This window comes from Thunnus maccoyii, chromosome 11 (genome assembly GCF_910596095.1).
Source record: "Thunnus maccoyii chromosome 11, fThuMac1.1, whole genome shotgun sequence".
Classification (NCBI taxonomy): Eukaryota; Metazoa; Chordata; class Actinopteri; order Scombriformes; family Scombridae; genus Thunnus; species Thunnus maccoyii.
The window spans coordinates 20,290,490-20,302,116 of NC_056543.1; the positions used below are offsets into that span (position 1 = coordinate 20,290,490).

Here is an 11,627-nt window from a genome sequence, read left to right on the forward strand (position 1 = left end):
ATATTTAGGTTTAATCAGTAAAACCACCCACAGATTAAGCCTGTTTTAAACACAAGGATAAACTCACAGACGTGTCTTTTATCTAAAGGCAATGTGTGTCTTCTATTTTAGCCTACCCAAAATAAGACAGAGCCCATATTTGTCTGTGTCTCTGTTTTCATGTCTTTCAGTTTCCGTGTGGCTATTTGAGTGCGTGTCTGTCCCCCCTCTGTCTGCATACAAGATGTTTAATAATTATGTGCCGTTCCTGATGTCTTTAAACCACATAAAGGAGATGTGGCTGAGTGATCCTCTCACTCTACTATTACTGGCCTCCAGCTCTGTTTTCCTTTACATTACTTTCCTTTAAAGAAACAGTTGCCTGCGGTCGAGGCCCGCTCACGAACGTTGCCCTGTGAAAAAAAAAAAACCCTCAGCAGCGATGGGCATCAAAGGCAAACATGAGCTGGCACACATCTGGCACCAAAATCACTCCTGAGTCCCATCTTACCAGCCACTGTGGGGATGGGGAGCGCAGGTGGGGGGGTGATGAACAACTGCTACATATTAGCACATAAGCACACATGCATGCAAGCACATGAGTGGGACATATGGATATTCTTTGTCAGCTTCTTCTCTCACGTTGTCTCTCCTATTTCTCACTTATTGACACTGACTTGAGTTTTAAGGGTTGGATTTGTCAAACCGCTGCAGGGATGGTTCAAATCTACAATTATGAGGCATTCTGGTGTTTACGAGGTCTACTCTTTTCATCTCTGTGGCCTCCCTATTTATTACACCATAATAACATGTTGGTTTTTGTGTCTTCATTGAGTAGCCTACTCGTTGTCACAGTGAGCCTCTGGCTGCATTCCCTCTGTTGTGACAGGAAGGGATCATGTGTTTTGCTGGGAGGTATGTTTTCATGGTTTGTGATGTATTGAGCCACATGATCCAAACTATCCTGACAAGTACGTGTCACACTTTCTTTTACATGTGTCAGGTACTTGTTGTGTTGTGCTCAAGGTTTTCCAGGCCTGTTCACATGTTTCATTCTGGTTTCTGGACATACAACATGAAAGCAACATCTGCAGCCCACCTTTAGGAGCTCCTTTTACATATAACCACAACCATGCAAATTATACAGTACATAGGGGCTTTTAAAAAGGTACACACATGCAATAGATGGTGGCTTGTCTTCATGGTAAATGCTGGATGATAATGTGAAAATGTTGCCTACAGTGCCATCATGTGGCCATTGCAAGAAAATACATCAATTTGGTCCTTTTTATTTATGGACAAAAGGCACCTAAGGTAAAACCTCTGATTGAACTTAACATTTTTAATTGGAAAAAGTGTTCAGTCAAAAGTAGGGATGTCCAAATCTTTTTTGTTTCTTTTTTCTATTTAATTGCCCCTGTTCCTGTTCTGCATCATTTCATACTGAGAATCTGAATTTTTGTAATATTTTTTGTAAAAAGGTAAAGAATACAGATATGTTTGACAGGAGAACTGTGTAAGAAAATATAATAAGCATCACAAGTTTTCCTTGAAGATTAGCTATCATATTTTGTATCCTATATTATATTATATTAGTTCCTGGTTTCCTTTGCAATCAAGAGTTTGATTTGATGGTATTTATGATTTAAACATTGTTTTTGAATATCTGCCAGGGCTCAAGGAGGTTAAAGCCAAAGTGAGTGATAGCAATCCAGATGGTAAGTCATGAATTTTGGCTATATATTTGACGAACAGAATCACTGTAAAGCATGCAAACTGCAACCTTTAACAGATTAATGCCACTGATCTAATCACTGGAATGACTGTAAGTAAACAGAGCACCAGGATTTACAGTGATCTTCTGGCACGCTCTCAGTACGGCTCCCTGGCCAGGACAGAAATTAAAAGTAATTCAAGCTATGGCAGCTGGAGAAGGTTTAGGTCTTACAGAGGCCGCTTTCAAAATCTTGAATTTCAATGGTATAACAGGGCCCTTCCTCTTCTGTTTCATCAGAACCAAATGATCAAACACAAAAAGAAGCAAAATATAATAAGCAAAAAGTAGATCTTTAAGAAAGTGTCCTATTTCCAACATTAACCCCAGCCATGAGACTAATATAGACTCTGAGTATGTGTAGCCTGGTTTTCACACTTTTAATTCATATGCTAGCTATCACCTCTTAAAAGTGAGTTTATTATGAGCATTGGACTAGCTAAACTACTGGTATATGTGACTGAGATTAAATTACAGTAAATTACGTCTATGAAATTACCTCTCTTCAACAAAGTAGTCCCCCAGGAAGCAGCATACACCAGCAAGAGCCATGTGGCATCATCTGCAGCGAGGAAATCACCATTTCTCATGAATCTGACATGTTACCAGCTGCACCATAGTTGAATATTCATATAAAGTTTGGAGTAGGAGGATATAAGAAAAGTTTGTGAATAATCCCTATCAGCAACAGCTCAGTCTCATATATTTACATCAGACAGCTGCTTCTGTGACTTCCTGTCCCAAATCAAAGCTGTTATTATGATTTTCTCATGAAACAGAAATAGCCACAAAAAGATACAGGTGGTGTGTCCTCAGAGATTTTAGAGTGTTGTTGAGTGAATGTTGAGATCACCGGTTGTTTGCTCAGTTATACAGCATAGATGACAGCAAATGAAAACCTCTTTAACTCCACATGCATGTATATACTCTATAACAGTACAACAACAGTGAAATATACATCTCAATCCAAGATGTGTACATAGGATAATTGTTTTTTACACACCATCTAAGCCAGAGGAAGAGCTGTATATTACTATAACTCCAGGTTTTGTGTGAGACAGTGAAAAGCGACACAGGGTTGGTGACAGAAACTGTGAAGCTGTAAGTGTCTGTCACTTGCTTCCACGCATAAGCATTTCAATTTTGACATGAAAACAATGTCACATGTATCTAATCATTTGCCGTATTTAATATAGAATACATTTAACATCACCTTAAAAGTGGGTTGACAAACTTAATCCATCTTTAAGTCTTTCATCCGCTTGTTTAAGGTCAGATACAGAGGACTAAAGAACGTGGGTCAACATGAATAAGAGGCCTCTATAAAACATGTAAATCTGTCAGTATATGACTTTCTATATACAGTGTGTCACAGCAGGTATGGTAAACTGATGGTGCATCATGCTCGTTTTCTGTTAATGTGACATTTGTTCATACTTAAGGATGGGTGGAAAAAAATGACAAGGAGAGAAGACTTCACCAATAACACAGTTCTAAGTTCTCAATATCACAGAATAAATTCAGGAAAGAGAGACAAGTTCAAAAACAACATTTTCTGTCCGTGTCAGGGAATATTATAATGATGGAGAACAATAAAAGCCTCAAGGCAAGAATGCACAGTGTAATCTTTCTCTCAACAGTCACTTCCACAACACATTTTATGTATGGCAATTTGTTAACATCTCACAATACTTAACTGTGGCCAAAGAAAAGCCACTCAGTCCTGATAGTGACGGACTGTCTTGCATTTTACTGACTGGAAACATCCTGGTCAGCTGCAGAGAAAATATTATTGTACATTTGGCATGACTTGAGACCAGGTGTTTTAATAAATTTGAATTCGGACTGTTCTCATATCAGACCAATAAACTGCCCTCATTTCAGTTATAAAGGGGCAATAAGGGTCTGCTATTGCTTACAGCTCTGACTATGAGTTTCCTGGCAACAGATGGTCCCAAAATAAAGGGATACACACTTCTTCTTGCGTGTAACAAAAAAGAGGGATACAAGAAGATGAAATGGAGCATAATTGACATTGTGCATTTGCAATGTTCAAATAAATAATCTAAATTTGCTGAGGTGACTTTGAGTACTTTGGTTTTTCTATTTTATTTCATTTTGAATGCTCCTTAAATTGTGTTGAGAGCAACATCCGCTGCCCTTTTCTGATGTCTCTTCTTACACTTTATATCTTCAGTTGAAAATGAATATGTATGTTAAGTGGTACTTAACTTCTATATTAAGGCCATTGAATGTAATATATTTCACTATGTTTGTCCTCTCTTCTCATTCTACTTCCCCTCTCTCTGCTGTGTCCTCTTTGGGATAATCAGGCACTTATAATGTTTGTCGTCCAAGTATGGTTTCCAGAGCCAAAACCCTCCAGGCAATGTGATGAAGTGATGTTCACTGAAGTGTGACAGTGTGTTGTAGAGAAACACTGAGTTACATTGTTAACAGAGTGGATGAAGGACTAACCTTGCGCATATTTTATTCAGTGTTACAGCACAGGCCTGCACCGAGATGAGAGCGACTGCTTCCAGAGTAAATTCTCTGACTGAAATGAAAGTCTCTCTTTTTGTCTTTTCTTTTCGCTGCCACATTTACATGTTGTATGCCTCTCCGCTGTCCACTGACTTCCCCCGAGGAGTTAGAAACAGGTGTTCTCCGCAAGACATATTTAAGGAGTTTGAACAAACAACAATTTTGAAATGATGCTTTAAAGTTTGAAGGAGATAACGCTCAAATTTTAGCTCACAAAAACACTCACATGGGTTTTCCCTTGTGTTCTTCTCAGGCATTCAACAAATCCATCTACTCTGCTTTTCCATTTAAGCTTCCCTGTATCAATTATATTTTGTAGAGGGTGTGTTAACCGCCTCGTCCTCCTCTTCTGCTGTTACACAACTCTCTCGTCCCTACACTGCAGCTGGGAATTTTGTGCACAAGCCTGAAAGCAAAACTGATCTAAGTGCTAGATTGGAATGAAAACTCTATAAAAACTTGTTAGAGTGGATACATAGATTGTTTGTTTTGTTGTCAGTAAACAGAGGACAAGGGGATTACTCCACTGAATTAAATTATAGTGTTGCACTTTATTTAACTTTTGCAAAATACAAACAAATGCCTTATTTAATGAGTCTGTACGTTATTTGTTTATTTGGATCTCTTTTAGCTCAAGGCTAATTTCCCAAGAGTCCATCTTAAAATCAAAATAAGAAAATGTTCAGAATACTACAGGCCTATGGCACAGATAGATACACACACACATACACACCATTTACTATATACACATGATTATAATACACTCACACACTCAATTAAGCTTAATCTTACATAAAATACACAGTATGTGTACTTATACTTTCCATTTACACCAACACATCTGCATCTAAACTAAACATCAGTTATTAGTCATATCGTAAACACATTATTGTATTGAGTTCCATTGTTCATGTCTGAATACTTATTGGTCTTTTGAACTTTTGATTTTTTCCAAATAGTGCAACTGAATGTTGTCTCACATATTTTTCTACTGTGAGTAGTCATTTCCTAACAGTTTCCTCATAATTTCTTAAAACATCCTGAAAAGTAATTTGGTATTAATTATGGGAAAATAGAGGCAACATTTTGAGTGTCTTAGTTTGTTTGAGTTTAAAGGTACATTGATGTTAAAAGGAATTTCCTTGAAAGAACTGCTCAAATTGAATCAGTTTATTATTGGAAACTTCATTCCTTCATATACCTGTAGACAAATAGGACATTTTTACATGTTCACCTGACTGGCTGTTATGTTAAGTTAGCAATTATAATAACTTTGTGAAGAGGTACAAAACTAATACAATGTTACAGTAATTGGAATTAATTGTTAGAAGAATGATTGAAAATTTCTCTCTATTTTTACTTAAATTTGTGCCTAAAAATTATAGCGTTATCAGCACTTTTTGTGACCTTCTATGAAATGAATAGTTTACTGAAAGGGAATACTTACATCTATGACAGGAATGTAATATATAGTATATACAAACTACTGCAAATCCAAAGTTTCTCAAGCTGATGTTCTGCTGTTCAATTCTTGTTCATGTTAAATATCAACAATACATTATTCATGTTTATAATTTGCGATGAAGGCTTTTGACATTATTTTCTAAAGAACATCATCTTCCTCCAATAGTGAAAAAAGAAAACACAAAGTCTCTTTCTTGACTCTGCACACATTTAAAGATTGTGCCAAAAAGACTTGAGAAGCACAGAACCGCTGCAACGTCTCACCTCTCTTCCTCCTCACCGCAGTATCCATGGTGACAAAGCTGATTGATTAGATGTCATCTGATTCCAAATCAGCAGAAACAAAATATGACAGCAGATGGTAACCAGGCAAAGAGGGGAATTGAGGTGGGGGAGTGGGGTGGGGTAGGGACCAAATTAAAATGAAACTACTTCAGTTCATTTGCATCTCCAGGACTGTGATTGGTTGATGACACATGAGGGTTACACAAAATGGCAAATAAACATGACAGAAGGTAAAAGTGATAGAAAGGAAGAGAAAGGAAGAAGGACACAGGTCAGTCTGCAAGAATCTTTTTCCACCACTGAAATCCAGATGCCATGATTTAAAACATATAAAGTTATGGTGCTGTAGTCGTGAGCACAAGATTCTGCACATTCATGTTCATTAACATATACAAATGCACATGTGCATGCATGCACAGATGAGGAGGAGGAGATGGAAATGTGAGGGTTGTGGCTCTGGCCTTTAAACAGATGGTGTCCAGACTGAGACAGACGAGGAGTTAAACCCAGGAGAGTTGTTGTAGAAAAGGGGGAGGAGAGAACACAAGAGAGGCGAGATGCAGTGAAGGAAAGGGCACAGAACCTGAAAGTCCTCCCATGATACTGTACTGTATGTTCACAAGGGATTCTACTGAAATCAAGTGTTTTGTGCTGCTGTTCATTGGAGGTCCAGTTTTACATGTACAGTGGAGAAACATGGCTTTTGTAACATCTCATTTGAATGTTTTTAGTGCATTTGGACATAAAATGGATAATTAAAACATCTTGACTTTTTCTTATCACTCGTGCCGACCAGGTGTTTGCGGCAGAAGCCCAGATTATCCGGAGTCTAGAGTATAGACTTTAAGTTTGGACAGATGCGACGGAAGGGATCGGGCATTATCTATTCATTAGTCCTGCTGTGAAGCTGGGCTGCAGTCAAAGTCTGAGCCTCCAGATAAAAAAATATCTTTCTCAATACTTATGAAAGGCAATGAAAAATAAGAAATTTTAAACAAATTTAAACGAAGAATTGACAGATAAATGTAGCTTTTACCCTGATTTCCCAACATCAGGCTGCTGTTTCATATTTGTGACAAAGATGTTTCTCTATAAGAATAATATATTCTTGAAGACTTAACACGTATTTTCTATTTTAGACATTAATCAGAAACAGTTTTCTGAACATTTTTAATCACTAATATGTTTTTAATCTGATCAATTTAATTTCAGCACCTGGAGCTGTCCATACTCTGACTTTTTTCTTTAGGACACAGCCTATATGTGCTTGAATGTGATAGATTCTGAAGATTTTTTTATTTCAAAGCTGATAAACATATTTGATGGAGCTCAATGAGGGCCAGATTCATCATATAGGCCCTTATTGCCGCCCCCCCTCCCCCTTGTGGGATATTAATCTAAATAGTCAATGATTACCAGTGTTTGAACTAGAGGGAAGAGTCTGACCACTTGTAAAAAAAAAAAAAAAAAAAAAAAAAGAAGATAGAAGAAGAAGATTATCATTGATTCAGCAGTTATAGTAAATTTAGCAATTGAAAGGACTCAAACTATAACACTGCATATCATCACATTTATTGAATTCCTGATAAAGGAAAGTAGACATGATCGAAAACCACTGAGAGCATGACACATAGATTTAGGTGAAATATATAAAGTTGGGCATTAAATTGGGCTGGAGCCCACCACTCCATCTCCTTCAGTATCAATGGATGTGAGACTGCAGCAGTAACTCAATTAATTATTTACACATTCTGATCTTACAGCCTTGTGATCCTAAATGCTTTCCTGCACAGCAAACAGGTAAACTGTTATACACACAATCCAAGTTCTTACAGTGAAATCTTCAGGAAGAGGGCAAAGCAATCAGACTGAAGGTCCTGTAATAATAAAAGATGCCCCTCCTGCCCTCAAATCACCCCAGTCATCACTGAGAAGGGTAAACAAATACCAATGTTTACTGAGAAATCATCTCCTTCACATGACGCATCTCTCTCCCTGTGATGAGCAGCGTATCCAGGTCATTTCCCAATCGACAAGACCGAAATGGTCACATAGAGAGAATGATAATGATGTTAGCCATATGCCAAGGCCTTCTCAATAACCACACATGATCCCCAATTGAGCATTTATGGTGCCATTTCTGACAGTGTCTGAGGAAACATTTTCCACCATCACGCCCTGGTGGTGATTTACTCACGATGATTATGTTAGTAATGATTAGCTCTGACATTTCCCTCTAAGAGATAAGCAGATCAAACATAAAATGCCAGAACCTCGATCCCACACCTACCACACATGACCATACATCAGCCTACAATCTGAATCACAATATTAAGATTTATACTTTTTATGGTTTATAACTTGCATGGCAATGGATAGAGTAACCTTTATCAAACTTATGTGCCAATTTCTTCTTTTCCTGCTTTGGAAAATGAGTACAGCCTTAAATTCATGTCCCATACAAACATCTTATCCGCCACCATCTCCTTCCCAGGTACCTCTGTCAGCACTGGGCCTATGAAATGGCAAAGCGAAAGTGAAAATTTAGTTTATTGGACCCAATCTCTGTTGTGCAAGGTGGTTTACAGATCCCTAGCTCTCTAGATATCAGCTGCATTTGGCTTTTAAACCCCAATCTTTCATCATAACAGTGAGCTGCTTCTACTTTGTTCGCACTTAAAGTTTAATGGCCAGACAACAGCAGGTGTTTCAACCTGTTTCTGATTGAAACATTTCACTTTCTATTGAGACACGGGTGTTCACTTGACCTTATACTAATAGGATCCTGGAAAATATGGCGTCATTGCCAGTAGTTTCGCGTCCAGTGGACTATAATTAATTTACGCTCATGGACAGCAAGGCGGCTAATAGGTTCACTGGGTTGTAACCTTTAGAATGAAATGGCTGCACCTCATCCAAATCTGACTATAAAGCTTTGCTACGCGCGTACGTGTGTTTTTATCAGCTGGGAAGGAAAATGAAAGGAAGGAGAGGTTTGGATAACAAACGCCCTCACTGTGCGTGTCGTCACTTCGCTCCTGTTTCGTGGAAAGATGGGGGTATATCTCATCCTGCGCACAAACAGGCGAGGCTGCGTACTGAAGGGAGGGATGCGCACCTGACAGTATGACGGACAGGGAGGAGGACCAGCAGGGCTGCGTGGCTGTTTCACCCCAAGTCAAAGTGAATCTCACGTCCCGTTTTCAGCTCTTCGACCTGGCTCAACTAAAACAAGACCAGGATAGCATGGAGGCTGATCGGGAGCTTAAGACCTAACTTTACCTGTTGGTGCGCGCTGGGTGTTGCTTCATATGTGAGATTCTGTGTGAGGTAAGTTCAAATCAAATTTATTTCTTTTTTTTCTGCATCCAGCAGTGATTTTACTCAATATTTGCTCTCCTGCGCAGTTTCCAATGTTTGGAAGCTTCTTTGTGTATGCTCAGTTGCTCAGATTGCAAGCTTTGATTTTTATTTTAACTTATAACAGCCCGCCCCGTCTTGATAAAATTAGAAAATTAATTAGAAAATAAATCAGAGCCTTCAAGTTACTCCTGCTCTTCCGGGGCAAGCAGCTCACCTGCTCATTAAGAAGTTAAAAAGATTAAAGCAAATAAGGAAAGGTTAAGGATAAAGTGCATTTGTTTTTGCGGTATTGATATTCTTTATGTGTTTGTTTTTTATGTGAGAGCACACACTGTGCAAATGTGTCTGTGTTTTTGAGGAACGCATAAAACACACTTTATGGAAACACATTTCCCCTTGGGACGATAAATCGATCGATCTTGTTTCAGCACCTCGGACAGCGCTGGTCGCTGGGACGCAGCCGTGCAGATCCGCCAGCAGGGGGCAGCACGAGTCTCTCATATGTCAGAGTCCTTTGTTCTGTAGTTTTTAAAACTTCTACAAAAAAACAAAAATCAGCAATTATAATAACATACGTAACATAACATAATCACCAATATAAGCCAAGTAATTTTACGATTTCGCCAACTTTAAAATAGTAAGTCTCTTTCTGGATCCAAAACTTGGTTCAAGTTTGAAATCTTGTATCCACCATCCTCCAAGATGTCTGACACATTTTAAAGTAAAGTTTACCTTCAATGAAATAAGACAAGATATACTTTATTGGCCCCAAGGGGTAATTTGTCTTGGGTTCAAGTGTTGGATACAGCTGCATGTAGAAAAATACAAGCTACACACAAAATGTACATAATCTCAGTATGTACATGAAACCGAACAGACACATACACAATACATTATTGCTATAAAATGATAAAACACAATGATCTGTGGCCAATACAGAGGCAGAGCATATTCATAAGAATTAAAACAATAAAAAGGTGAAAGTCAGATGTGCAAAGGAGCCAATGTCCATAAATTAGATATCCAATTAAATAAAACAAGCTTTAAAAAAAATATTTTACTCACTATCAGTCAATATCGCACATAAAATCATATATACATTACAGTCCGTAAAAATAAACAGCTGTGTAATAGATAGATTAAGTCACACAGGTTCTCTGTTCAGCAGTTTTAAAGAGGTATAGGGACAAAGCAGGGCTTTTTACTTTACTGAACTTCTGTCATTTTCTAGGAGCGCTGCAGTCTAAGGACAGGAGCGTGATGCTCAGTCCTGACCAGCCCGAGCCCGATCTACCTTGGGGACAACTGCACACAGAGACCCTGTTGGACACTTTCAATGTGGAGGGTGAGCCCATGCCGTTCGAGCCCATGGATGGAGATGGTAAGGCGCGCTCTGTGCACGCGCCCGGTCTCAGCAGAGAGGAGAAGAGACGGAGGAGGCGCGCGACAGCTAAATACCGATCTGCGCACGCCACCAGGGAGCGGATCCGTGTAGTGGCCTTCAACGTGGCCTTTGCAGAGCTTAGGAAACTGCTCCCGACGCTCCCGCCAGACAAGAGGCTGTCCAAAATAGAGATCCTGAGACTCGCGATTTGTTACATCTCCTACCTCAACCATGTGCTGGATGTTTAGGGATGTAAGGAACAAAGAGCTGCCTAATTGGATGCTGCACTGAGGCTGGATGACTGTTTGTAACCAGCCAGGACAGGTGACTGATACCTGGAAGCAACAGTCCTATAAAGGATTAAAGAAAGTGTCTGTTTGTGTGGAGTTGTAAGGTCATTTTAATGTAATGGAGTAACTCTAGGCTACACAGACACACTGTAGCCTCTTCAGCCTATATGATTATGGGAATACCACATAAATGTTTCATGAGCAAAAACTGCTGCAGGACTGTAGGCTTACTGTTATGGATGGAAGGGATGGAATATATTGAAAGCTGCTATGCTGGTGTAGTCTAGCTATGTAAGCTTGACTTTAAATCTTCGGCCTTGTCTTTAGTTCAGGCCTCTGTTGGGACTTGACTACTGCTTGCACCAGTTTGTATAATGTTTATTGCAATTACACAAAAAAAGTATAGTCTACTGGACTTTCAAAATGTATAAATATAGTCCTCTGTGCTTGTGGGATTTTGTCTGTGGGATTCAGTTGAAATCCATTTTGAAAATAAACTGTGAGCTAAAAATATGTTTAAAAAACATGTTTGATGCAGTTTTGA

General features: G+C 38.8%; 1 protein-coding gene across 2 annotated transcripts; it reads left to right on the forward strand.

The window, feature by feature from the left end:
• The first annotated feature begins 9,062 nt into the window (after positions 1-9,062).
• On the forward strand, positions 9,063-11,627 carry LOC121907414 (helix-loop-helix protein 2-like). Of its 2 annotated transcripts, none has more exons than XM_042426958.1 (2): positions 9,063-9,376; positions 10,641-11,627. In XM_042426958.1, exon 2 carries the CDS (start codon positions 10,670-10,672, stop codon positions 11,039-11,041), a length of 372 nt encoding a protein of 123 aa, XP_042282892.1. In that variant the 5' UTR covers positions 9,063-9,376; positions 10,641-10,669; the 3' UTR covers positions 11,042-11,627. The 2 variants fall into 2 exon arrangements, with proteins under 2 accessions (XP_042282892.1, XP_042282893.1); XM_042426959.1 differs by lacking the exon at positions 9,063-9,376 and adding an exon at positions 9,997-10,046.